The 27040-nt window shown below is 56.5% G+C and overlaps 2 protein-coding genes across 11 annotated transcripts in view; both read left to right on the plus strand.

Annotated features, from left to right (window-relative positions):
• HIF3A (hypoxia inducible factor 3 subunit alpha) overlaps positions 1–4577 on the plus strand; it is a 28906-nt gene extending 24329 nt beyond the window's left edge. For 6 of the 10 annotated variants that reach the window (XM_045987216.1, XM_045987221.1, XM_045987220.1 and 3 more), the window contains one exon: positions 1131–4577. Coding sequence is in view for 3 of the 10 variants with exons in the window: in XM_045987217.1 (XP_045843173.1) it covers positions 1131–1228 (98 nt within the window). In the remaining 7 variants the exon portion in view is untranslated. The remainder of the gene's footprint in view (positions 1–1130) is intronic. The other 4 variants (XM_045987217.1, XM_045987215.1, XM_045987219.1 and 1 more) reach the window with 2 other exon arrangements.
• Positions 4578–4663: 86 nt separating this feature from the next.
• On the plus strand, positions 4664–26813 carry PPP5C (protein phosphatase 5 catalytic subunit). Its single transcript, XM_045987223.1, has 13 exons — positions 4664–6244; positions 11472–11713; positions 18313–18460; positions 19196–19317; positions 21408–21473; positions 21775–21873; positions 22686–22791; positions 23527–23669; positions 23817–23904; positions 24712–24752; positions 24842–25020; positions 26030–26111; positions 26295–26813. Exons 1-13 carry the CDS (start codon positions 6124–6126, stop codon positions 26355–26357), a joined length of 1500 nt encoding a protein of 499 aa, XP_045843179.1. The 5' UTR covers positions 4664–6123; the 3' UTR covers positions 26358–26813.
• Positions 26814–27040: the final 227 nt, after the last annotated feature.

Genomic DNA, 27040 nt, shown 5'->3' on the forward strand with positions numbered 1-27040 from the left:
AATAGTAAATGCAAAGGTCCTGAGGTGGGAATATATCTTAGTTGGGGGACAACAAGGCCAGGATAGCTGCAGCAGAGAGGACAAGGGTGAGGGGCTGATTGTGGGGGGGACTCTATAGGGCATTGTGCTGACTTTGATGTAATCTCCCTAGAGGAGACGGCCTCAGGACCTTTGCATATGCTGATCCTTCTGCCTGAATGCTTTTCCTTCTATTCTTTGCTTAATTACAGCATCCTTTAGATCTCAGATCAAATATTACCCCTTCCATAAAGCCCTCCCTAACTTCCTAAGTTCATGGCTCAGAACACTCATCCTAGAACATATTTATGTGGGTGTTGATGTCATTATTTTATTTTTGGCTGTCCTCTCCCTGTGGATATGAGCCATGTGAGGGCAGGGATCAGGCTTGTCTTGTCACAGCCCTACTCTCCTGTCTCTGGGAGGCAGGGCAGTGGTTGGGCACAGAGCAGGGGCTCAGTACATATTTGTAAAGGAAGAGCTAATATTTATTTAGCACTCACTCTGTGCCAGGTTTTGTGCAAAACCTACCGTGTACATGACAGAACTGATGCCCCTCCCTGGAACCCAGGGCAGGGAGTTTTGTCTGTCCTGTTAACTGCTGTGGCCCCTGTGCCTGGCACAGAGCAGGTGCTCAGTATTTTCTGACTGGGTAAATTCTCACGAGTGGGGTAGGTCTAGGTCTCCCTGTTTCCTGGATAAATAGTAAGAGCTCACTTGCTGAGCGCTCACCAATACTATTGTTCAAAGCACTCTACGTGGATTCATTCATTTCCTTCCCACAGCGGCCCTGGAAAGGAAGTATTTTTGACTCCTTTTACATATGAGGTAGCCCAGGCACAGAGAGGTGAAATCACCTGTCTAGGGTCACACAGCAAGTAAAGAGCAGAGCCTGGATTCAAACTCAGGCCGCATGTGGGTCCAGTCTTCTTAACTACTGCCTTAGACATCCTAAGCACCTTGAGGTTCAGAGAATAGAACTTGCCCAAGATTTTACTATGATCTGAATCCAGGCATGCCTGTCTTATCACCCACACTTTTAACGGTCAGGAGGGGAAGATGGGTTTGGGTAGTAATTCCCCACTGGTTGATCTTCCGTCTTCCCCCCACAGGCCTGGGCCCCTCGCTGCTCTCTCTCTACCCGGATGAGGACACAGCCGAGCCCAGGAGCCACTTCCAGCCAGCAGCAGGCTTGGCCCAGGCCAACTGAGCCAGCCCCTCTCCCTTCTACTCCCCAGAAAGGACCTCAACCACACTCCATGCCGGCAGCCAATGCACAGGATGGGGGTACCGGGAGAGGGGTTCCCTTTCTCCTCTCAGCGGCCCCTGCCCACCGTGGGCCTACCTCAGCCCTAGCCCCTCTGCCCCCCATGTCTGGGGACTTTGGGGTGGTCTCAGCTCAGTGACCTCTGGGAGGGGGCCCCTGGAGCCCTCCTCCTCCTTCTCTCAGGACTTCCCTTGGGGTTCTCAATACTGGTGACCTCATCCCTTTCTCCGACTCTCCTGGCTTGATTTTTGGGTGACTCGGGGTGGGGGACATTGGGGTTCAGATCTGTGTTTCTGGGCTCTGGGGAGTATTGATAACCATAGTCACATTTCTTTTCCATCCGTCTTTTATTATTTTCTTTTTGTTGATTTCATGATAGGTTTTGAATCACTATGAATGGCCTAGGGTCCGTAAGAATGCGGGACTCTGATCTCCCCTCCTCCCTCAGGTGTTAATGCGGTGGTGGGGGGAGCTTTGGGGCAAACCTCACCCCTAGCAACTTCTTACCAGTCTCTTAGCCTTCCAAGTGGCCAACCCTCTCTGCCTGCCCCTCCAGTGGGGACTTTCGCTGCCCCAACCTTGCCTGGACACTGGTTTCATTTCCGGGGGTAGCCTCCAGCTTCCTCTGCTCCCAGACCAGGCAACCTCCTGCTCTCTGTGGTTCTAGACCACACAACTTCTGACCTGCTCTTCTAGCCTGCCCCTCTCCCAACACATCCTCCAAACCCGATTCCAGACCTCACAACGTCCAGCTCTTTCTTGTTCTGGACCTCCCCACCTCCAGCACTGTCTCTTTTTGTACCTCCACGATCTCCAAAGTTGTCTGGTTCTAGGTCTCACGGCTTCAGAGCTCTGGTTCTAGCACTCACTCGGACTTCCTCTGGTTCTAGACCTTTCCCTGTAAATAAGTCTCCCTTGTACCAGATGTCTCATGCTCTGACTCCTGCTGATTCCAGCTCTTACAACCAGCAACTGCCTCTGACTCTGGACCCCAAAACCCAAGCTTCGTATTGGGTCTAGTCTTCCTGATCTGGAATACACCTGGCTCCAAATCCAGACTTCCTAATTTCTGAATCGTTTTGGTGGTACGTGTCATGATGCCCAGCTCCTTTGTTTTCAACTTTTACCTTCACGACTTGTTTTTCCCATCAAAAAGAAGTAAAGTGAGCGGTATGTAGATCTTCTAACCATTATAGTACTTTCAGGCCAGACTCCGTGCTCTAGGTCTCTTCTGCTCTAGAACTCGTGACCTCCACCATCCATTGGTTCGAGACCACACAGCCTTTAGAACTTGCAGTTCCCAGGACCCTCTGATTCCCGATCTGCTGATCTCACTTCTCTCTGATTCTTGAACTTGGCTTCAGAAGTCTTCCTATTCCAGACCTTACCTTATCAATTCCCTTGGTTCTAGACCTCACAATCTCCAGTTTGCTCTCCAGATCTTATGACTCCAAATTACTCTAGATTAAGAACTCAGCATTCAGACTTCTGATTATAGAGCTTGCCTTTACAAATTTTTCTGGTTCTCGACCCTCCAATGCCCAGCTCCCGATTTTAGGTCTGGTGACTCCCAAGATCTCTCTGGTTCTAGAACTCATTCCTCACAATTTTTCAAATTCTATTCTTATTCTATAAATTCCTCTGATTCTAGGCCTCACAGCCTCCAACTGTCTCTGATTTCAGATCCAAATTCTTTTGGTCCAAGAACTCAGCCTCCAGGTGCTTCTGATTCTAGAATCTAGACATCGCCCTGTGGATTCCTCTGGTTCAGAATCTTATGACCTCTGACTTTCTGATTCCAGACCTCATCCTCCTCTTTATTCTGGGCTTCCTACACTTGCCCCAGTTCCTCCTCTATCTGTAGTCTTCCCATTCCAGGTCCCTCCAGTAGTGGACCTCATGCTCAAGCCTCGCTATCCCTACAGATTCACTGTCTTGGAATCCCCCTCCTCCCCACCCTCAGCTCTCCAGGGATGCACTTACCTTTACTTTACCCCAGGTAGCTGGGGGACCTGGGGCTCCCTTACAATCCGGGAGACTTCCCCAGCCGCACAGACACACGCACAGCCCGATCTGCATATCACAGGTGGGGAGAGAGGCCAGGACTCCTCAGTACTCCTGCCACCACCTGTGTGTCACTCTTACCCTCCAACCCTGTTTCTACGATGGTGCTACTCTTGGGTCTCCCACACGAAAGCACCCCCCCCCCCAGCCCAATTCATCCCCTTTTTGGAAGGCACTTCTCACTCTCTTTTGTCATGGGATGGCCTATCCAGATTGGTGCTATGGGGAAGAAGGGTCAGGTCCCTCCTTCCCTCAGGGGGTGACCTGGGCCCTCAGTGGAGAGAGCTGGGCTGGGTTGGGAGGGAAAGGGACCGGATCAGCCACTCTGGCTCTGAAACCCATTAATCTCTACACCACCATAAAGACCTCGCCTTGGTAGGCACCAGAGCTCTATGTGTTGACTCATCTGTGGGGTCGCTTCAGGGTGTATGGGTCCTGTGTGGCAGTGATTCTGTGTGTACGTGTGACTCTGTGTTCCTACGTGGGTCTATGTAACATTGTGGGTCTGGTGATGTAATTCTACATAAGTGTCTTTGTGATATAATTCTATGAACCTGTGGGGGTGGGGAGTTATAATTCCGCCTACCTGTATGTTGTTGGTATCCTCCGAGTGAAATGATTCTGCTTTATGTGTGTTTCTGGTGACTTTGGGTTTCTGTGTTCCTGAGTATGGGAGGTTTGTGGTGTCGCAATTATCCTTACACATATGGGATTGTTTTGACACTATCATTCTGTACTGATATCTGTGTGACATGTTCCCTGTGTGTTTAAGATCGTGTGTCTACAGATTCATGTGTAGATGGGTGTGCCGGTTGCGTCCTGTCTCTAGATCACTCTTATAACCCCTCTCCTATGTTCCATGTAGGAATCTTTTTGTGTTGTTATTTTTCTTATTTTTAAGTAATCTCTGTGCCCAAAGTGGGGCTTGAACTCATGAGCCCAAGGTCAAAAGCCACATGCTGTATGGGCTCAGCCATGCATACTGTCATGTAGGAATCTTTTCAAAAAAAAGGAAACACTTTCAAGCCTTGACACTGTTCCCTTGCCTTCAATGCCTTTCTCCCTTCCTCCTCACTTGGTCATCATCTACTCATAAGTTAGATCTTGGTTCAGATATCCCCTCCTCCAGGAAACCTTCCCTGCCCACCCAGCAGAGTGAGCCCCTCCCCTTGAAGCTCCAGGCAGTCAGTGGTACTCTGGGTAATTTTTTTTTTAGATTTTTATTTATTTATTTGACAGAGATCACAAGTAGGCAGAGAGACAGGCAGGGGGGTAGGGGAAGCACGCTCCCTGCCAAGCAGAGAGCCCGATGCGGGGCTTGATCCCAGGACCCTGGGATCATGACCTAAGCCGAAGGCAGAGGCTTAACCCACTGAGCCACCCAGGCGCCCCAACACTCTGGGTATTTTTAATGGAGTGGGTATTTAAAAAGTACTTACTCTGTGTCAGGGCCTCTGCCAAACACTTTATTCTCATGATCTTATCAAACCTTCCTCTAATCATCTACAATAGGCACAGTTATTGTCCCCATTTTAGAGAGGAGGAAACTGAGGTCCAGAGAGGATGATCCTTGTCAAGGTCACACAGCAGGGAAGACTGAGCTGGATTCAAATCTGGGATTCAAATCCATTACATACACACCCCTAAAAATCTCAAAAATCTAACCCACAAGGTGGGCTATGGAGTGTAGAGACAGTAGAGTAGGGCTTAAGAACACAGAATCAGGTGGGACAAGGTGAAATCCTTACTGTATGACCTTGGTCAAGTTTGACCTGTACAAATCTCAGTGTCCTCAGTAGTGAAATGGAGCTGATATTGGTATCTACCTTCTAGGCTGACTGTTGGCGGTGACAGGAGGTGATGGGATCAGGCTGCCCAGACGAGACTGGGGAGTGGTATCTCAAGCTTCTGAGAGAGGAGCCACAGCAGGTTCTTAAAGGATTTAGTGCTACAGTCCCACAGGAGTAGTATCAGAGGGTTTGGAAAGGATGGCCTGCAAGGCTGTACAGTGGGCGGTGGGGTGGTAGGTAGGGGTGGGGTGGGGGGCATCTGGACATGTTGGCTGAGGCTATACCATTCAGGGTTTCCTAGGTCATTAGAAAGAGTTCAGGTGTTTTTCTAAGGGCACTGAGGCACCTTGGCACGCTGGGGACCTCGGGATGAGGGTGAAGAAAGGAGACTTCTCTGCCTTGCTCAAGGACTAGGGGATCCAGGGCGGGAACTTTAATCTCTTTCTTGGTTTGAGAAACCACGCATTTTTCAGAGGGAGGTAACTGCCCCTAATTGCTCAAGGTCACACAAATAATTGGCACGAAGGCGACTCTCCAGGCTCTAGTTATGCGTTGGGCACGGGGCTGCCCTGCAGCCACACCCACCCACCCACCCACCCGAGATGACCGCGGGGAAACCCCACCGTGAAACCCCAACCCATCTCCATCCCCCCAATTTCTACAGCGCTGGAATACCGTAACTTTGAGAGCGGGGGGCCAGGCCAGAACCTCCTCCCCACCCCTTAACCCCCCCGCCCCGCGCGCCCCCTTTGGCCCTCCCCATTGGCTCGTTCTAGGAAGGGCGCTGTCTGAGGGCCCTCTGGTCACCTTGTCCTCCGCGCGCTCTATGGCGAAAGGACCCCGCGCAGGCGCGGCAAGGGCGCCTTTGGGGCCCGCGCTTTACGACACTTGTGCAACAGCGGCAGCAGCAACTCGGCACTCCTTCGCGACGATTCGGCCGGGTGCCGCTGGCGGCCGTTGCCAGGGTGGGGGTCGCTTTGCGGCATGGCGATGGCGGAGGGCGAGCGGACTGAGTGTGCTGAGCCCCCCCGAGACGAGCCCCCGGCTGATGGCGCTCTGAAGCGGGCCGAGGAGCTCAAGACGCAGGCCAACGACTACTTCAAAGGTGAGCCCGCCCCGGAGAGGAGCCAGGGAGGGTGGAGAGCTGCCCAGGGCAAGGGGTGCCCGGCCCGCGCGGAACCATGGCAACGCGGAGCGGCAGCCTGGGCGCGGGGCAGACACTACCAAGTGACCTGGCGTGGGGAGGCCCAGGATGGCGCTACGAGGGGGCGACAGAGGGGGCTTCTGACAGAAGGAGTGATGCCTAGAAGTGGCATTCGGAGCGGGTGCTTCTAAGTGGGGAGACTGGGGAGGGCGCTACCAAGTGTGAGGCGGGAGGGGGACGGGAACGGGACGGGAACGAGGGCTTTTCCTTATGTGAGATCCTTGAGAGGTGTTAGCTATGGTGAGACCTGAAGAGGGCGCAGCCAAGTAGTGACAGGGGGCTGGGGAGTGATGGTGCTACCAAGTGGGGAGATCTGGGGTGGGAGGCACTGTCCTAATAGAGTAGGGAATTGTGGGGGGCGGGAAGTAGATCATGAGGGAGGGCAAGGTGACAGGAGATTTGGGGTTGCAAGACGAAAAGGGATGCGTGGGAGGCCCTGGGAGTAAAGGTGGGGAAATCCCAAGAATAGTATGACATAAGAGCTTAGGAAAGAGTAAAATGTGGGGCACTCATTCATTCACTAATTCAGCATGTTCATTGAGTACCTGCTTTGTGCTGAGAACTGTGCTAGACTCTGGGGATATAGCAGTGAATGAAGCAGATGTGGCCCTGCCCTTTTATCAGAGGTAATTGAGCAGGAGAATCAGACATTGAGCAAAAACACAAGAAATGATAAAATACTTAGAAGTTGTGAAGAATGCTTTGGGAAAAAACCCCACAGGGTGTGAAGTAGAGAACAAGGGCTGGAGGCTGCTTTAGAAAGCATGGTCAGGGAAGGCCTTACTGAGGAGAAGGCATTTAAGTCGAGAAGAATCGCGACCGAGCGTTCTAGGTGAGTGCAGCCACATGTGCAAAGGCCCTGAGGTAGGAAATGAAAAGACCAGCATGGCTGAAACTTTAGCAAGTTAGCAGGGAGACTGATACAAGATGAGTTTAGAATAGGGGCCAGATCAGGTAATGTTCCTTAAGTCACTGCAAAGGTAGTTTGGGTTTTAATCCAAGGGAAGACATTGAGTAGATAGATGGGCCAGTCTGGAGCTCCAAGGAGAGGACTTTGAGCACGGTCAGCCTATGAATGAAGTAGAACACCTGGGAATGGATGAGGCCATATAGGGAGAGAAGGGGCCAGAACCTTGAGGAATTCTAAGGTAAGAAAAGAAGAGGCTGAGGAGGAGTAGTCAGTGAAGGGAAAGGGAAGTTAGGAAAGATGAGAGAAGGGCATGCTTCTAGAAGGGAGGGCTGTGCTTTGGGTCAGGTTCTGCCAGGGTGAGCACTGAGCGTTGGCCATTGGATTTGGCTCCACAAATGTTGGCGGTAGCCTTAACAAGAACAGTTTACAAGAGCAGTTTCTGGGGAACAATGGCAGTGGTAGTCAGCTAGAAGGACACCCAAAAATGAACAGGAAGTGAGGAAGTAGAGACAGCAGATGTTGACAAAGTGCTTTGAATATTTTGGTCCTAAAAGGGAGTGGAGAAACAGGGAGGGGGAGCTGCTGCCTTTGTTGTTGTTGTTGTTAAAAGGATGGAAGAGTCCAAGAGTTTGGTCCAATAGCCGGAATTGATCCTGCAGGAGAGACAGGAGACTTACAGGACCAAAGCCGGGGAGAAGGGAGCTGGGGAGGAATCTAGAGTCTCAGTAGCCTTCAGTGGGAGCCCAAGGGGTTCAGAGTGGGAGCATTTGTCAGGCTGCAGCAACAAGGAGGCAGGGCCTGTGAGGGATGAGGCTGGCGGTGGAGCCTTGGAGGCCCAGTCGGGGAGTGGGCGTCATCCTCAGGGTGGTGGGGACGCATGGTAAGAGCTCGAGCCAGGATGGAGACCAGGGTAGTGGACAGGTGAGAGGTGGTGGCATTGCTGACCAGAGACAGAAACCAACTCAAGAAATGTTTCAGAGAGGGAGGAGGGAATGCCAGGCAGAAAGAACGGGATGGCAAAGGCCTATCCTGGCAAAGGTGAGCAGAGCGTGGCACCGAGGAAGTGAGTGGGGCTGGAGTGTAAAAAGCAAGGGAGGAGCCTGAGCTTTCTGCTGGGGACTCCGGGGAGCCATGGCTAGTTCTGAGAAAGGGAAGGACAGGGCCAGGTTTGTGTTTTAGCCAGACCCCTGCAGAGGGGCAGGACTGGAGGCTGGGAGAACAGGGAGGAGGCTGGGGCAGGAACCTGGGCCCAACAGGATGAAGACCAGACCGGGGCAGGGCGGGGCTGTAGGGATGGAAGTGGATGAATAGATCTGAGATGTTGGGGAGGCTGACTTGACAGAACATGGCCGCTGCCTGGCTTTGGGGGGGTTGAAGGGTCAGAAGTGTCCAGGACAAGGCACGGTCTCCATCTGGGGGATGGCGAGGAAGGTGGGGAAGGTGGGGCTGTCCCTGCAATGGGGTTGATGCTGAGTCGAGGTAAGAATTCTGGGAAACAGCCATGGGGAGGGGCCCCCTGCCCCCAGGACCTGGGCTCTCAGAAGCCCTGAGGTTGGGCAGGCAGCCAGAGGTGCTCGCACTGAGCTGGCACAGAGGAGAAAGCTCCTGGTCCAGGCCCCTCACTGTCTGGCAGGCAGTGGCAGGCACAGAGCCCCAGCCTCAGGGGCTGTGGGAATAACAATAAAAAGAATAATTACAGCTCTCCTTAATTGAGCCCCTGTGGTGGCCAGGTACACCACTTTGCTTCATCTTCCCTGCGGTGCTGGGAGGTAGGTAGGAGCAGCCTGTTTGTTTTATAGAGGAAGCTGAGGCTCAGAGAAGTGAAACCGCCAGCCCAAGGTCAGAGCGTGAGCAGCAGAGCCCGGATATCCCCCTTCCTCACCACGTGCTTGGCTCCCCTGTTCAGACTCCTTACCTGGAGCCTGCAGGGAGAAGAGGATACCGCGCCGCCCCCCCCCCCCCCCCCCGGCCCCACCACCACGGCTGCATCCCCTCTGGGAGCTCAGAGCCTGGTCCCCTCTCTCTGGGCCTCATTGCCCACTTCTGTAAAATGGGAGGAGTTGTATCAAACCCCCAAAGAGGCCTCTGCGTTCTCAGGCTTCCTAGATCCAAATCTTGTTCTTTGTCCTGTGTACTGCGTGACCCCAGGCAAATGACTTAACCTCTCTGTGCCTTTGTGTCCTCATCTCTAAAATGGGGACTGTCTCCAGGGTTAGATGCACCTGATTTGTAAAGCAGGTAGAACAGGGCCCGGAGTCCGTGTCCTTGGGTAGATGCTGTGGGAAGTACAGTCCCCTCCCATTTCCTCTGCCTGATTCTCCTCTTCTCCTGGGTTAGTCATGTATTCTCTTCTTTTGCAACTATCTGCTGTGGCCACATTCCGAATGAGAGTTTATTTAGCCCTCCCAGCTTGGCGAGGCAGGGCACGGGGGAGCGTGATTCCTGCATTTTCAGATGAGCCAGCGGAGATGCAGGGAGGAAAGGCTGTTTGCCTGAGGCCTCGTGGTCAGCATCCGCAGAGCCAGGTGTCAAGCTCGGAGACACCAGGCTCCCCACCCCAGGCCAGACGACCAGAGAGCTGGCCAGAGGGCCTCTGGAATGCAGCCAGGAGGCTGGAGGTAGTCCTCGAAGGCACTGGCATTCCAGGGAGGGTCTGTCAGACTTGGGCTGTCTGGTTTTGCCCTTGTTCTTTTCTGGGAAGTCCTGGGCATGCCCTCCGGGGCTCCCAGTCCTGACCAAGACATGCTCATCACTGAATGGTGACAAACCTGGACAGCAGGGCTGGGATAGGTGAGCCCAGAGGCTGGGGCAGCCCGAAGGAGTGCCTGACCCAGCCTGGGGATCAAGGAGGGCTTCCCAGAAGAGGGGACTTCGGAGCCATTTGAAAGATTGCCAGGTATTAGGCTGCAGGAGGAATTGTTACATTGTTCCTGGCCATCTCCCCGGGACCTGACTTCTCCTTCTGCTACTGTGAGTCTGTTTCCGTCTTCCTTCCTTCCTTCCTTCCTTAATTCATTGAAAAACTATTCAGGGAGCCTGGAACCCTCTTCCATTTTCTTCACCTGATTCACTCTTTCTCATCCTCCAGATCTCCCCGTCTGTCCTTGTGCTAAACACTCTGGGTCATCGGTGTCTGGAGGTGTGTGTGTGTGTGTGTGTCCTGCTGGACTGTGAGCCCCAGAGGGCGGGGTAGAGGGGGTACACATCAATAGTCCCCCAAATTGGGCAAGTCTCTGAGCCTTAGCCTCCTGCCTGTTGAATGGGCATGTAGGACGGGTCCAGGCCTGGCTCTACAGATACAGACTGGGTGTTTGACCTTGAACAAAACCTCTGTGACTCATCTGTAAAGTGAGTGCCAGATGGGGCCTGTGCCACGAAGAGATGTGAGGATTCTGTAGGTCAGCATGTAAAGTGCACACCCATAACTCATTTCAGTTAAAAGGAACCTCCCTGTGGCCAGATGACCCATCCTGCTGCTCTACACTTAGAACCTCGGTGTCCACACCCTGCTGCGGCTGTGGCCTTCGGGATTTATCTTGCCAACCTCCCTGCCCTCATTCCTTCCATCCTCCCACTAGCTCCACTCCAGCCACACCAGCCTCTCACTGGTCCTGGAACACAAGGCTTGTGCTGACAGCACACCCCTTCCCTCCCCACCTCAGGGCCTTTGCACCTCCTGTTCCTTCTGTTGGGAATGCTTTTCCTCTTGTCCGGTTTATTGCTTCTTTTGGGTCTCTGCTGGTATGTCCCCCTCTCCTTGAGGCCTAAGTAGATTCCTTCTCTTTTCCCACTTGCTATTCTCCTACTGGGCTCCCTCTTTGGTCTGGTTTACTTGCTTTGGGGGGGCTGGACAACCAAGGGACTCAGGGCAGTCACATTTGCTGATTCACAGCATCTTAGCTCTAGGACTCGAATGTATCTCCCCTGGGCCATAGGACTGGAGGAGGACCCTCCAAGGTTCTGGAAGAAGTTTGGGGCCTTGAGGGGTGATACCTGGGCATGTGTGTGGAAGTGACTTCGAATCCTGGGATTTTAAACCTGAGGAGACAAAGTGTGGGACAGTTGGGAGGGGAAAGAGAAAATAGGCTGAGTAGTCATTTCTGAGCTCAGCTGCAGACCTCGGTGTCCCCATGAGTAGACAGGGAGACCCGCCGGGGACTCATTCTTACTGGGTGGCAGCAGCCCTGCCTCATGACGCCTCCTTCTCCATCTCCACAGCCAAGGACTACGAGAACGCCATCAAGTTCTACAGCCAGGCCATCGAGCTGAACCCCAGCAATGCCATCTACTATGGCAACCGCAGCCTGGCCTACCTGCGCACCGAGTGCTATGGCTACGCGCTGGCCGACGCCACACGGGCCATCGAGATCGACAAGAAGTACATTAAGGGCTACTACCGCCGAGCGGCCAGCAACATGGCGCTGGGCAAGTTCCGGGCAGCCCTGCGGGACTACGAGACGGTGAGCCGGGCCTCGGGGAGTGGGCCGCCTCCCGGCACCCAAGCCCAGTGGATGCCGCCTAGGGCCAGGTGGGGGCAGGCCGGGGAAGGACGGCCTCCGGGTGCGTGGCTGGCAAGGGAGGCTGCGAGGAGGCTGTCTGCGCGTTCACCCACCCCTCGCCCACCTGACAGATAAATGCCTGACAGGCCCTCGGCCTGCAGCACACTTTGTGGGTTCACATCCCAGCTCCGCTATCACTTGCTTGGTGACGCTGGACGAGTCACCTGACCTCTCTGTGCCGCCTGTTCCACAGCATGGGGAGCACCAAGACCTGCCTCTAAGGGTTGCCATGAAGACTAAATGAGTTTCTGCTTTTCAAGCGTTCAGACCAGTGCCTGGCCCATAGCCTGTGCCCTATAATGCACCGTTGGGGTTTTCGTCACTGTTAGTGACCAAGAGCCATGCAACCTGTCTTGCAGAGGAGCTCTAATTTGGAGGAAGGCAAAACCCAAACCTGTGACCTAGAGTAGGCAAACAGAGTCATGGCGGGGCGAGGATATGTGCTAGGAAGAAGGCAGAGAGGACCATATGCCTTAGAGGGCGGCAGACAGGGCGTGTGTTGTGACGAGGAGACGAGGGAGGGGACCTAGAGGACGGCAGGTCACTAGATCACCTGCTCATCGGCCACCCCCGTCCCTGTGATTCGCTCTGATGGGCACAATAGGCATGGGGATGTCAGTGCACATGTGTTCGCACCAGGCATGTCCCATGCCCTCTGTGCGGACTGGCAGGATGAGTTGTTGTGGCAACCCCGTGTGGGGGGACCGATGATTAACCCCATTGTGCAGATCGGGAGGCTGAGGCCCAGGGAGTTAGGTCACCCTGTCTGTCAACATGTGGCGGGCAAGTGGCAAAGCCGGGATTTGAACTCCTGGCACCTGTGTCTCCTGCTTCAGAGACCCTGAGAGGAGGGGTTTTGCTTGTTCTGTTCATTGGGTCATTGCTTGGCACCAACAGGGGCTCGCTCAGTCAGAATGTGTTGCATTATTATTCTGCCCCTCTCAGTCGCCCCCATACTCCCTCCTTTTGTTTCATTCACCACCAGGTGCTGAGGGTCTTCTGTTGTGTGGGGAGGGGCGCCCAGAGGGATGAGAGCCCTGGGCTGCTCTTGGAGGGAGTGGGGCTGGCTGCTGGCCAGGGGCAGAGGGTGGATTTCAGGTCAAGTGAAGTCTTGAGCCAAGCCTTTGGCCAGGGGACATCTGTGTCCGGGTGAGGACAGAGGCATGGAAAAGGCAGTACTTTAGAGATGGGGGGGCAAAGTAGGGGAGGGAGTGGGGTGACCTCCGGGAAGGCGAGGGAAGGAACCGTGGGACGGAGTCCTTAGGAGCTTCAGATCCCAGGCCACTCCCCAGCCTAACCTCCCCCTGTTGTCCCCCGGTGTCCACATCTAGAGAATAGGGGCAACAGGAGTGGCCACCTCCTAGGTGGCTGTAGTATGAGTAGAGGTCCCTGGGGCGAAGGGCCCATTAATGAGTAACCCAGGAGGGCCCTCAGGGTGGGACAGGGGCGGGTTTTTCTGCAGGGCTCGGGGTGTGGGGAGGGGCCTGGAGGAGATGGGGAGGGGCAGAGGACCGACGAGCCTGAGCACAGGTCGATGGCCATGGCTTCTTCCCCGTGCCTGGAGTTGTAGGGAACTCTTTTCCTGGGGGTACAAACCCCTTCTCCTCATGGCTCTGCCTCCCGATCAGGCAGGGGGCCTAACCCCTCATACTCCATGAGGCTGAGGTGGTTGGTTCTGACCATCTTGTGGACATGATCACATCTGAACTTCTTCCCAGGCCTTTTGGATGCCATGGAAGGCTGGTGGCAGGGGTCCACAGCCTTTTGGGAACCAAGCTGAGGTGGGGCCACACTCAGCATTTACATTGTCACAGCCTGTTTCCCTAGGGAGGCTTTGCCAGGAGCCGTGGGGGAGTCCCTACATGAGGCCGGGATCCTTGCCCGTGTGGCTGTTCCCCATGCCTTTGGGCGGTCCGCTTCTCTGCCCTGACATTTCCTCAGGCTCTATGAGCGCCGGGCAGCCCCCATCCAGAGTGTCTACCTCCTGGCCTCCTGCCGTCTAGAGGAGCCTTGCGACATGCTAGCGCTTCAGGCTCCCATTTGGATCTGGATCGCAGTTTCCACGGAGGCAGAGCCCAGATGTGGCCTTGGATGAACACAGGCCTGATGCTCTGCCTTTGGTTGAAGGGTCTTTCCTTTCTTGGCCTCAGTGTCCTTATCTGCACGCTCACTGTGGCCTTGCTCTGTTGTGAGCTCTTCATGAGCGTGGATTTGGTCCACTGTGCTGGTAGGACGCAGAGGTCTGGGGGGAACCCCTCCTCCAGGGTCTCCTGGCAGAGTTGGAACTGGAACCCAGAGTCCCGTCTTGTGACTCTTAGTGGGCCGTGAGGTCAGCCCAGTGGTTTGAGACCAGCACCTCTGTGTTCCTCAAATAGAATAGAGCAGAAAAAAGCAGTTCCTTTGGAGGAAGTGTGTACCTATTTGTGAAAAAATGTTTCTCACGTATGTGTAATGGGTGTGTGATAGAAAACCTATCTTACCCTGAGTCATAATCGAAAGCCTCAAGGTCACTGATGTAGGAGTTGGCACCGGCTGCACAGTGAGGACAGCCGGCCACGGGCTGGGTAGCTCTGAGTGCTTTGGCTCTCTGCCTTCAGTGTCCTCATCTGTAGAAGGGGGGAGAGCACCAGGGCCTGCCTGAGTGTTCTTGTGAGGAATAAATGAGATGAGTATGTTGAGAGTGGGGCCTGCCTCCACTTAGCATTCATGGCCATTTCCTCCTGGGGGTGTCTGGGGGAGAGCCCGTGGCCCGCGGGAAGGGCTGCGTGCCCCTCCAGAGGCCTCAGCAGGAACCGGTCTCCCTTTTCCATGGGTCCATGTTGAACCCCGCTCCCCCCACCCCTCTCACCTCTGAGTAAATCCTTTCAGAGGGACCTTTGCTCCAGGACTCCTTGTCCCTTTTTGTGGGTCCTCTTCTCAGATCGCTCTTCCTGCCGTGTTCTTTCCTGTTCGTAGTTGGAATGCATCTGGTCATCAGGGCTCAAGCTGGTCCCGGGGACTCCTTCTACACTCCCCACCTTGGATCTTGGAGGTTTGGTTCATAATAGGGTTTGCATTTGGGTTTCTTCTTCCGGCGTCGTCCAGCCTTGCAAGCCCTCATGGCGTGCGTACACCCATGGGATGGCTGCCCTGTAGTTCCAGGAGTACCCATAGCTCATGCCTCCTACGGCTCCCACCGTGGGCCGGGCGCGACGGTGACCTTCCTGCCCGAGTAACTGGTAGTCTTCACACCAACCCTGCACCGTGGGGCCTGTCCTTATCCCTGATTTACAGATGAGGAAACTGAGTCTCAGAGTGTGGTTCGCTCCCTCAAGGTCCCACAGCCAGGAAGTGACAAGCTGGTACTCGAGTCAGGCTTGTGACCACCAGCCCTACACAGCAGGCAGAGCATCTCAGCACAGCACTTTCTGGTTGCTCAGCCCTGCTCCGACGGTCTCTCTTCTCTTCTGTTGCATTGTAAAAGGAACGTTGAGTATAACTTCGTGACTTAATTAAGTCACTAGAGGGTCTTGCCCTGGAGGGTGACAACCCTGGTTTCGTGCTTGAGACTGTCACTGTGCAGTGCCTGCCTGAGACCCAGGTCCCTCCTGCTATCAATGTGCCTCGCCCAGCCCAGCCCCTCTCCAGCTGCATCCCATCACACTTGTAGTGACATTCTGGCAATTCTTTTGGTGACCCGCTCTGACCTGAACTTACGAGAGGCCGTCGATGGTCTCGATGCCTCCACGTGCGGTGACCAGAGCTTCTGTTGCCCGGTGCCGTACTGTCATCAGCAGGTGCCACTCGGACCTGCCAGGGGCATCACGGAGGGATTGCGAGCCCAGCTCACTGTGCCATCAGTTAGAGCATTGTGGTTCTTGCCTGTGAGCGCCCCCAGCGGAGTGGCGCTTGTCGAAACAGCTTCTCAAGGGCATCGTGGCTTCACCTGCTGTTGTGAGAAGTGAAGTGAGACCGTGCTCCCGGGTTCCCCTGTAACCACGCAGACGCCACGGTCAGGATCCGCACCATGATACAACCCACACACCACTTTCTAAAGACGAGTCCAGTGTTGAGTTCTGACTGGCAAGGCCCTCCAGTCTGGCAGGAATGACCTTCCCCTGGAGCAGGGGGGCCCGGCAGAGCCACTTCCCCTTCCGCGGCCTGGCCAGTAGTAAGTCGTGGCGGCAGCCGCTGCCAGGCCCACAATGAGCACGTGCTGGCTGCCAGTCCCCGTGACAGGCCCTCTGCAGGGGTGCTGGCACCCTGCCCTCTTCCTAGGAGCTGAAGGGGGCTCGGGACAGGGACAGGAGGCTGCGGGCTGGGAGGGGCACAGCCCAACATGCGTGCTGCAAGGCAAGATCCTGTGCAGGGAGAGAACAGAATCCTGGCTTCTGGGGCCTCAGTTTCTCTACCTCATGTCTCTGGGCCTCAGTTTCCTCATCCATCAAGTGGGGATTGTGGTAACACCCAGCAGAGCTGCTTGGAGGATAAAATGAGCAAGTTCAGTGCGTATGATGACGTCAGGCACAAAGGAATAAGGGCTCCGAAAATTAGCCGTGTACTGTTACTGCTCCTGCTTTCTTTTCCCTGCCTTGTTAGTGTTCGTCCCCATCCTCTGCCCACCCTGGGAGCTCTCTGAGAACGGGGACCCGCCAGAGGAAACGCTCAGTGGTTCATCCATCCACTGGGATGCATTCAGTCCCTCGTGGGGCCACGTTCCAGTGGGGAGACACCCATGTCCAGCCCGGGGGGTGGGGGTGCTCCTGGAGGACAGCTGGGGGAGGAGGAGCTAGGAAGGAGTTGGAGGAGGAAGGGAGGTGCCCTGGGCCGGGGGCGCCCTGTGCAAGGTGACGGGAGCTGGCACATTGGACTTGCGGGTTTGGTCTAGTTGGGTTGTGCTGGGCAAACAGAAAGCAGGAGGGTGGGCAGGCCCATGTGGGCCAAGCCAAGTGGCGGTTTGGACTTGATCCCAGGGTGTGGACTCATACCCTCTCCCTGTCGGGAAGGACTCCAGGGGATGTCTGGGGCCGCCTCCCTCCGGAGCCTCACACCACACCCACACCCCAGGTGGAGCCGCCTGGCAGGCTGCCCGAGCCCCAGCCTGCCCAGACAGGGAGGAAGCCATTGCCTGCCACGACCCGGCTTCCTGCCATCTGCTGGGTCTGTGCACCCATCCCCAGGGTGGATGAGCCCCCGTGATCTGCGGGGGTTAGCAGGTGCCTCTGCACAGGCTTCTGAGCCCCCTGCCAGCCTTTCGCAGGGGTAGTGGCATCCCCGCACTTGAGGGCTCTCTCTGGGCCCCCAGCACAGGATCTGGAGGAGCTGCTCTTCGGGCGACCTGCGGGGTGGGCTGGTGAGGCACGTCCACTCATAGCAAGTACAGTTACAGATAAGGAAACTGAGGCTGGGGTGGGGTGATGTCCTTGCTGAAGGTGACACAGTAAGAAGGTGGCAGAGCCCTGTCTGCTTCCAAGCAGGAGAGTCAGAGTTTGCACAAAGCAGGATAGAAGGGGGGGTGGGGGGCTCCTTTTATTGAGAATTTACTGTACCTTCATGTCACGGGCCTGGTGCTTATTTGCGAGTGACCCCATTTCAAGCGCAGCGGCCGTGGAAGGGGCCATGAGGTGCAGCCGCCGCTGGTGTGGACTTTACTCTTGCCGGCACCGCAGCGCACGCTTTGTGCAAGTCTGCTCCTGTGACCCGGCCAGCCTCTGAAGCGGAGGCGGTTACCACTTCCCTCCCACGGAGAGGCTGACCTGCCGCTCCGCGGTTGCTCGGCTGAGGGGTGGTGGCACTGGGGCTTGAACCCAGGTGGCCGGGCTCTGCACACAGTCTTGCTGCCCTTCAGGGGCAGAGACAGAGGGGACACCACGTGGTGCTGGCTGCGGCCTGCCAGGCCCCGTATTCCTTACTTGTGCTTCCCCACGGCCCTGCCAGGTGGAGTCTGTCATGTGTACCCCTGCCGCCCTTTTATAGACGAGAAAATGGAGGCCCCGGGGCCGGGCTATCCAGCAGGTCATTGGTTCTGTTGAGTCTGGGCTGTTCCTTGTGCCTGTGGGCCCAGCCCACCCTTTCCTGTTCATCCCACCCCCCTTGGTATTGACTGTCATATCAGTAAAGCAAGCCTCAGCCTGCTGGGGTCCCCATGAGGAGTGCCAAGCTGAGCATGTGCTCCGAAGCTGGGAGACTTATTTTAATGACAGAGCTAAGCTTTTTGTAAGAAATCCCACCTTCTTGGGTTAACAGTGTGTACCAAACCTCAGGACTGCCCTGGGTGGGCAGCTCACCTGGCCCAGTTTTGGGACGCACAGACTGTTGTCTGGAGGTGACAAAGGGCGGGGTCACACCACTAGCGCATGGAGGCTGGTGGTCTGGTTCCAGGTTCGCGGCACCCAGGGCCAGGCCGGCCGAGCGCAGCCACGGCGCCCCCTTTTTTGCTCGCTTATCTGCCCCAGGCCAGCTGTGCCTGGGCGCTGATGCCTCTTTTCTCCCTCCCTCCCTCTGCCTGCCTGCCTGCCCAGGTGGTGAAGGTGAAACCCCATGACAAGGATGCCAAAATGAAGTACCAGGAGTGCAACAAGATCGTGAAGCAGAAAGCCTTCGAGCGGGCCATCGCCGGCGATGAGCACAAGCGCTCCGTGGTCGATTCGCTGGACATCGAGAGCATGAGTGAGTCAGGACTGGGGGCCCTGCCACCCCCAGCGCCGAACATTCCACAGCCCTGCACGGGCGCTTTCCATCCTCCGCTCTCCATCTCCACACAGCGCACACTGGGGAGTGGCGGGGGGCGGGGGGTGGAGCTGTTTTCTGGCCCAGTCCCAGGGCTGCGGTCTCTTGCTCTTCTGCCTGCATTCCTGGGACCTCCACAATCCCACACTGGGGCTTGCGTCCCCCAGTTCAGGCGAGGTGGGTGAACCCTTCCCACCACCCCGCCGGGGCCTATCTCCCTGTCTGCATCTGTACCGCCCAGCCCGCCCCTCACGGGTCTCCCTGTGGGATCTAGGTCCTCCAGGCCCTCTGAGGAGTCAGTCATTCATTCCACAACGAATTACTGAGCACCCCAGGCACTGGGGATACAGCTGTGAATAAACTAGTCTCTGCCCTCCTCGAGCTGATGCCTGGTAGGGAGAGTGATGATTAACAAGTCAGCAAATGAATTAACCATGTTAAGGGCTATAAAACCAAGTAGGCGGTGGGGAGAGAAGGTGCTGGAAAAGGGGGGCCCACTGGACAGAGAGGTCAGCAGAATCATCCGAACAGAAGGAGCGGGCAGGGAAAGGACCTGGCTGGGGAGCGGGACCTTCTCCCTCCATCTTCCTCTCGCCCTGTGCCTGGGAGCCAACCCCGCACCCCCCGCCCCATGATGACTGTGGCCACTGACTCCTGCCCTCGCTCACACACCAGCCATTGAGGACGAGTACAGTGGGCCCAAGCTCGAGGATGGCAAAGTGACAATCACCTTCATGAAGGAGCTCATGCAGTGGTACAAGGACCAGAAGAAACTGCACCGGAAATGCGCCTACCAGGTAACGCCCCGCCAGGTGCTGCACACACCTGGGACCCCCGATAGCATCTGCCACAAAGGGCGGGTCGAGGGGAAGGGGGGCCATGGCGGCCAGCACTGCTGAGCGGGGAGTGTGCTGAGCACAGTGCAGAGGAAGCTTTTATTTCTGATGCTGCGTTTTCGTTTCTGGCATTTCCATCTAGTTATTTTTATTAATAGTTTTCATCTCCCTGCCCCATATGTTCATGCATGTTGTCTTTTCCACTAGATCTTTTACACATTTATCATAGTTATTTTAAAGTCTCTGGTAATTCCACCATCTGGGTCATCTCTGGGTCTGCTTCTGTTGCCTGTTCTTTGTGTGGTTCATCGTTTTTTTATCATCTGCTAGACATTTGGGGTAGAAGAACAGTAGAGACTGAGCTAAGTAAGCATTGTGCGCAGGAGATGGTGGCCCCGTCTTCTGTCGGGCCACTGGCGTGAGGGGCCCCATCTGTCTGGTCCACAGTTGCGCGGCTCTTGCTGGAGTTCAGCCCTAGCTAGTGGTATTTTCGGACTGGAATACAGACCCTCCCATCAGCCCTGGCAGGATCCCAGGGATGTCTTTATGCTACAGAGTCTCCAGCTTCTGGAACTGTGGGAGCGCTCTCTGATTTTCAGCCCCATGGCCAGATTTTTGGGCTGCGAGTTCTGTGCTGTCCAGTGTTGGCCTCACTCTTGTGCCTGGGGAGGCTCCCCCCTCACACACACACCGTGCTGCCTCACGCCTCCCTTTGTGTGACGGCAGTGGCAGTGGGTTGACGGGTGAGAGCAAAGGTGCTGGGTGGCGCGGGCTGCTCGGGGCTCTCGGCTGTCACCAGCCTGCACACGGCCCAAGCGCCCTGCTGGTTGCCCTCACTCTGGACCTCGTGGAGCCCCATGGCCTCCTGCCTCACGCCGTACAGCTGGGAAACCCCATGGAAGGGCCTGTTGCCGCCACAGCTGATGGATTTAGGTTTCTCTGCAAGCACCCTCGGCTCTCAGACGGTTTTCATGAGATTGGGTTTTGTGGGTTTGGGGTTTGTTGTCATTGGGGCAAGAGTGACAGTCTTTGTCTTTTGTAACCTCCTCATTCTGACCAGAGGTGGACATTACTCTGCTTTTTTTTGGATTGTTTGGGGTTTTTTCTTCCCCAGCTTTTTATTTTGAAAATTGTCAAACCTACAGAAACATGGAAAGAACAGTACAGCTAATATCCATGCCTCCTTCACCTGGATGTGCCCGTTGTTAACACTTTGACACATTTACCTTCGCTTTCTACACACGTGTGTGCACACTGCAGGCTTTCTCTCCTCGTTTCTTTTCCTGAACCAGAAAGGTGTTGCATCATAACCTGTATCTCCTAAAAGCAGGACATTCTCCTGCGCGACCACAGATCAGGTGTCCCCCCTCAGAAATTAGTAAATAATGCCTAGTGCAGACAGTCCACAGGCCGTCCACAAGATCTGGAAACACTGTCAAATATACATAGCAACACCAAGTTCATCTTAGATCTTCTCTTAGCAAAAACTAGTATTACCTACATTTCTAGACATACTTTAAAATACTATAATACCCCCCCCCAATTCCAAAAATGTCCTTTATAGCTATTTTGTGGTTTTGGTTTTTATGGTTTTTTGTTTTTGTTTGTTTTTTTTAAATCCAGACTCCACTGAAAGAGCAGATGTTGCATTTTTGTCTTCCTTCATCTAGAACAGTCTCGTGCCCTTTTGGGGAGACTCTCATGACACATGTACACATGTCTAGGCCAGTTGGGTTAGAAAATGTTTCACATCTGGATTCTTTCATGTTTCTTCATGACGCTGATTATTTTAAGGGGAACCCAGAATCTCGGTTTTCACGTGAAATAATCCTGATGTTGCCACAGAGGCTGCTGGGGTCACAGCTTGGGGGCCGCCTGTGGCTCCTGCCAGCACTCACTCGTCCGGCCTCCGCTGCCCATTCCTCTTCCCTCCCAGCCTCTCCCTCAGCCTCCATGCAGCAGTGTCTGCCGGTCAGCCCAGGCTCCCTGGGGCCTGGGATGAGTGATAGGCCCTCCCTCCAGCTGTGCTCACAGCCTACCCTGCCTTTCAGATCCTGGTACAGGTCAAAGAGGCCCTCTCTAAGCTGAGCACGCTCGTGGAGACCACGCTCAAAGAGGTGCGCGCCGTGGGGCGGTGTGTAGACGGCCAGAGGTGGGGGCTCCCCGGCTGGGGAGGGGCTGTGGAGCTCAGAAACTCACAGACCCACCTGGCTTGATCTGCCTTTCCTTCCCCCCTCCCGCCCCACTTCTCCTGGCCTCCTGGTCTCTGTCCCACCCCCTTCATTTCTATGTCCCCTGCCTGTGTCTTTGCATGCTTCTTCTTGGTCTGCTGTGACCTCTTGCCCCTCCCCTCACCTCTGCCCCCTCCCCACGTCTCTCTCTGGGCCCCTCCCTCTCCGGTGGCCTCTTTTCTTCCAGACAGAGAAGATTACGGTGTGCGGGGACACCCACGGCCAGTTCTATGACCTCCTCAACATCTTTGAGCTCAATGGTTTACCCTCGGAGACCAATCCCTATGTATCCTTCCTCAGCAGAGCACACCCTCCCTGTTTCTCACGGGCTTTGAGAAAGGCACCCCTGCCCTCGAGCAGGGCCTGGACCCGCAAAGGGAGAAGCCAGAGCAGTTGCTCAGGCGAGGGGATATGGGGGAAGTGGCTGGCCGGCACCGGATAGGCCAGGGCCTCCCCCGCATGCTGTGCAACCTGGGCTGGTGGGTCAGTCTCTCTGGGCCCCAGCCCCTCTTTGTCTGCAGGTAAGGCCGCTGTCAGCACATGTGGAGCGGCACCAGGCACTGCCACTGCCAGCTGGGGGACCGGGCATGACCTCTTCTCTTGGGCCTCAGATGCCTCGTTAGCAAAGTGGGCATCGTAGGGTCTGCCTCCTGGGAGAATTGAGAGGCCTCGAGGAGCTGAGGGGCCCGCAGTCAGAGCTGTAGAAGAATTTGCTGAGGTTACCATGGCTTGATAAAGGCCACCCTGTGGGGCCACCAGGCCTGTACAGTGCTGGGTGGGAGGGTCTGTGTTCCACTTCCCCTGTGGCTTGAGGGCTTGTACTGGGAGGGGGAGTGGAGCGAGCTGACCGTCCCACATCCCCTTGCACCGTCCGTTTCCCTGAGAAACGGGTGTGTTGGGGACCTTCAGTACTGTCCTGCTGCGGCTCGGGGAGGCCCAGCTGCCGGGCCAGAGCCAGACAGCCAGGAGAGACAGCAGCGCAGACCCCCGGCCCTTTTGACACCCCCACTCTAGGAAGGAACAGGCAGGAGCCTGGGACATGGGGAGGCTGAGGAGGGAGGCAGTGTCCGCCCCGCCGTGTTTCCCTTAGCAGGACAGATATTTAATGGTGACTTTGTGGACCGCGGCTCCTTCTCCGTAGAAGTGATCCTCACTCTGTTTGGCTTTAAGCTCCTGTACCCAGATCACTTTCATCTACTTCGAGGTAAGCTGGGTGGCTGCTGGGTCTGGGGTTGGAGCAGCCTTGTACAGGATGAGCCCCGGTGTGGGGTGGGGGGCCTTGTCCACGAAGAGGGATGGCGAGATGAGCGGCAGGAGGGAATGAGGCAGCGGGCTGGGTTGGGGGCTCCTGGGGGCCTGAGTGCCAGATTCGTGGCCATGTTCAGGGGTTCACCCAGCTGTGCTCGGCACGTGGTAGGTACCGGGTAACCACCTGCTGTGGGCTTCCCTGTAGGAAGTGGTGAAGGGCCGGCGGTGGCTCACATGGGGGTCTGGGCAGCTGCCTCGTCTCCTCCAAGCCGCAGGAGTCCTGGGAGAGAAGGAGGTTGCATGAGGGGAGCTGGCGGCACAGCACGGGGCCAGCCCACACTGCGTGTTCTGCCCGTGTTTTCCTTAAGACTTGTGCCCTCCTTGGTCCTTCTAGCCTGGAAGGCATGCAGCTTCTCCAGACAGGAGCTCAAGGCCCACAGGGGCAAAGGACAAGCCATGGTCACTTGGGGCCACACCATGTCTGTGCCTTGTGGCCTGACGCCCAGTGTGAGCCCCTAGGCTGTTTTTCTCTCCAGAAAGGGGGCTGAGAACAGTGTCTGCGCCTCCTCGGGTTTCTGTGGGGGGCCGACCAGCTGATCGTGACTGTTGTGGGCTTGGGGCTCCTGGATGCGGGCCCTGGGGGCGCCCAGGCAGGGCTGCTGAGGCCCCTCTTCATCCTGCTGCTGGCCAGGCAACCATGAGACGGACAACATGAACCAGATCTATGGCTTCGAGGGCGAGGTGAAGGCCAAATACACAGCCCAGATGTACGAACTCTTCAGCGAGGTGTTTGAGTGGCTCCCGCTGGCCCAGTGTATCAACGGCAAAGTGCTGGTGAGGGCGGCGGCAAGACCCCGCAGGCCCCTCCGCCTCCCGCGCCCCCGGGGGCTGCATGTGGCCACGTGCTAAGGAAGCAAGTTGGAGAGTTGGGGTGTGGCCCGCGCCTCCACTCATACAGCTGTCCCCTCCTCCGCACCCCAGATCATGCACGGAGGCTTGTTCAGTGAGGACGGCGTCACCCTGGACGATATCAGGAAAATCGAGCGGAACCGGCAGCCCCCAGATTCAGGTGACCAGGGTGGGCCGGGTGGCACCTCCTTCCCTCCCAGGGCTGCAGCGTCTCCAGCGGAGAGGGGTGGCTCCTCCCCGGTGGGCCTTGTGGCCCTTAGTAAGGACGGCAAGGCCGAGCCTCCGTGTCCTCTCTCACGGGGCTGTGCTGGCGAGGGAGCCTTGAGTTCGCCACGGGGAGCACGCATCCATCGCTTCCTTGTGAGTTCGGCTGCTGAGCCCAGAGAATGACATATCGGGGCTCCTGTTGTAGCCATGAGCACAGACGGAGAGGACTCACACGGGCGTACACACACACCCAACTGTGGGAGCATGGCGCGGGGCCCGGAGAGGGTGGGTGGATGCCCTCTCGGGGGACACCACACGATAACTGATGGGGATGGAGGCACCCGCCACACAGAACACCCCAGGCAAGCACAGGGCGTCCCCCGTTGGGGTGAGCTCCGCAGCTGGGAGGAACAGTTGGGTGGCCAGTGGTTTTGGGGTGAGCAGGGATGTGCTTTTTAAAGGGTAGATGGGCCAGACCCTGCAGAGCCTCACAGGCCTGGGTAAAGAGCATGGGTTTTGTTTTTATTCCTAGGGCGGTGGGAGCCACAGCAGGCTCTGAGCAGCAGAGGGGTGTGATCTAAACCGCTCTGTTAGAAGTTCTCCCATTTCGGGGCCAGAACACATTGAACGGGTCTGGAGGGGAGGTCACAGGGCTCAGAAGCCCACTTCACGAGCCCCTGCTCAGGAATGCCCTGCCCAGCCCCCACCCCTACTGCTGTGGGGTGGGCCAGTCCCTGACGTCCCCTCTCCTCCCCCCCAGGTCCCATGTGCGACCTGCTCTGGTCAGACCCACAGCCGCAGGTCAGTGTGCCCAGGGCTGTGGCCGGCAGGTGTGGGCTGTGGGCAGAGAGGGTGGGACGGTCAGCACCCTGAGCTCCCTGTCTCCCCAGAACGGACGCTCAGTCAGCAAGCGGGGCGTGAGCTGCCAGTTTGGCCCTGATGTCACCAAGGCCTTCCTGGAGGAGAACCACCTGGACTACATCATCCGCAGCCATGAAGTCAAGGCTGAGGGCTACGAGGTGGCGCACGGTGGCCGCTGTGTCACCGTCTTCTCCGCCCCCAACTACTGGTGGGTCCCACCTCCCCCGCTGGTCTGGGCTTCTCTTCCGTACCCACTGCTCTTTGTGCTGGGGGGTTTTGTTTTTGTTTTTTAATTTTATGATGAGAAAATGTCAAAGACAGGCAGGCGTAGGTAAAGTCGTAGAAGGAATGCCGATGTGGTCATCACTCAGATTCACCAGGTCCCAACTCCCCGGGCTCTTTTAAAGCAAACCCCAGGCATCCCCTCTTCCATGCGCTGACACCCCCGTGTCAGAGAAAGAACTCTTCTCTGTGCAAGCAGAAGACCACTGTCACACTGTCAGGTGTCAGAAGAGGTCACCTGAACGCAGCGCCCTTTCCTCGTGTCTCTCATAAATGTCTCTTTCCAGTCTGATGCCTTCCAAGTAGGACCTGAACAAGGGCCACACTCAGTCTCCTTGTGTTCCAGTTCCCCGTCCCTCCTTCCCTGCCTCTTGCTGGGTTTTGGTCGAAGAAACCAGGCCCCTCGTCCTGCAGTTGCCTGTGCTCTGGACCAGGCCGCCCACATCCTCCGGGTGCCGGGCACCACATTCCTCTGCCCCCTGTGTTTCAGGGCAGAGTTCAGGTTCTGGCAAGAGCCCTGCCCCCATGGGGCCGCGTGTGCCCCCTGCCTGTGGGGTCAGGAGGGCCCTCTGCTTCCCCGTGTCCCACCTTCACCTCCTTCCCCTCAACCCCCCTCCTCCTACCCAAGCCTCCCCAGGGGGCAGAGAAGTGGGGGGATCCTTTCTCCTGGATTCCTGCCTTTCCCGTTGGCCTCTTTGTCACTTGTGTCTCCCTGTCCCTCTGTGTCCATGACTCTCTCCCTCTCCCAGCTTTAAGCATCTCTGTCCCTCACTTTCTATCAGTATCTCCCATGGGTTCTGTCCATCTGTCTCCCCCTCTTCTCTGAGACTTTCTGCCATCCAGCCTCCTTGGGTGTCTTCCCCACCGCCTCCCCAGCCCTGGTCCCCGTGGGCCCTGCCACACCCTGACTGGCCGCTGTGCCTCTGTCTGCACAGTGACCAGATGGGGAATAAAGCCTCCTACATCCACCTCCGGGGTTCCGACCTGCGGCCCCAGTTCCACCAGTTCACAGCAGTGGTGAGTCACCTGCGCAGTCCCCTGCTCCCCCTGGCCTGGATCTGGGGAGGACCCAGCTGAGCGGTCTACTCAGGGGCAGAGCTCAGTGCCCAGCAGCACTTGCCGGGAGGGCTGTTGTATGCATCTGGTGCTCTGAAGATGCTCCATTTCTGTCTCCCTGGCCCCGTGTGTTCTTGTCCCCAGCCTCACCCCGACGTCAAGCCCATGGCCTACGCCAGCACGCTGCTGCAGTTAGGGATGATGTGAGGCCCGCGCAACCCAGGGCCTGCTCCCCGTGTGACCCCAGGCCTGGCCCAGGGCAACGTTGGACCCCCTTTTACTTTGTAAAGTTTGTATTTATTCCCCTTTAGGTTTGCAGAGGGGGTGGGGAGCCGACCAGAGGGTCCGCTCCCCAGAGAAAGAGGAAGGAGGTGGAGAGGCTGGGGTTGGGGCACATCTGGGCATTGTGGAGGGAGGCCTCAGCGGGTGGGGTGGGCGGGGCCCGATGCTTCCCCGCCTCCCTCGTTTGCATGGCCCCTCCCCCCTGAAGCAATAGGGCCCCGCCATAGGAAGACCCCCGGAAGGAGGGTCATCAGGGAGGCCTTGCCTGCATCCCTCCCTCCTGGCGGCCCCGAGACGGGGCGAGGCTGGGGCTCACCCCATTCCCCAGCTATTTTATGTCTGTAATTAAATATGTTAAAATAAAGTCATTATTGTAAGTCACCTGGTGTCAGATGGTGGAGCTGCTGGGATTGGGATAATCACAGCAGCCCGAGGGGTAGGGGGACCACCGAGCCCCACACCCCTTCTCTTCCATCTCCTGGGGGCTAGACCGGCTAGATGGCTGGGCTTGGGGCTGACCAGCCAGGCTGCCCCAGTGTCTGCACTTACAGCGGTCCCTGGAGAGAGAAACCGCAGCTGCGGCCCAGGGTGCTCATCGGGGAAACAAG

This window comes from Meles meles, chromosome 19 (assembly GCF_922984935.1).
Source record: "Meles meles chromosome 19, mMelMel3.1 paternal haplotype, whole genome shotgun sequence".
NCBI classification, from domain to species: domain Eukaryota; kingdom Metazoa; phylum Chordata; class Mammalia; order Carnivora; family Mustelidae; genus Meles; species Meles meles.

Excerpts from the sequence above, each read along its gene's own strand:
- PPP5C (XM_045987223.1), top strand. The coding sequence starts at position 6,124 with ATGGCGATGGCGGAGGGCGAGCGGACTGAGTGTGCTGAGCCCCCCCGA. Across the intron at positions 22,792-23,526 it reads TCACTTTCATCTACTTCGAG|GCAACCATGAGACGGACAAC; the intron begins GTAAGCTGGGTG and ends GCTGCTGGCCAG. Across the intron at positions 23,905-24,711 it reads CCGGCAGCCCCCAGATTCAG|GTCCCATGTGCGACCTGCTC; the intron begins GTGACCAGGGTG and ends CCTCCCCCCCAG.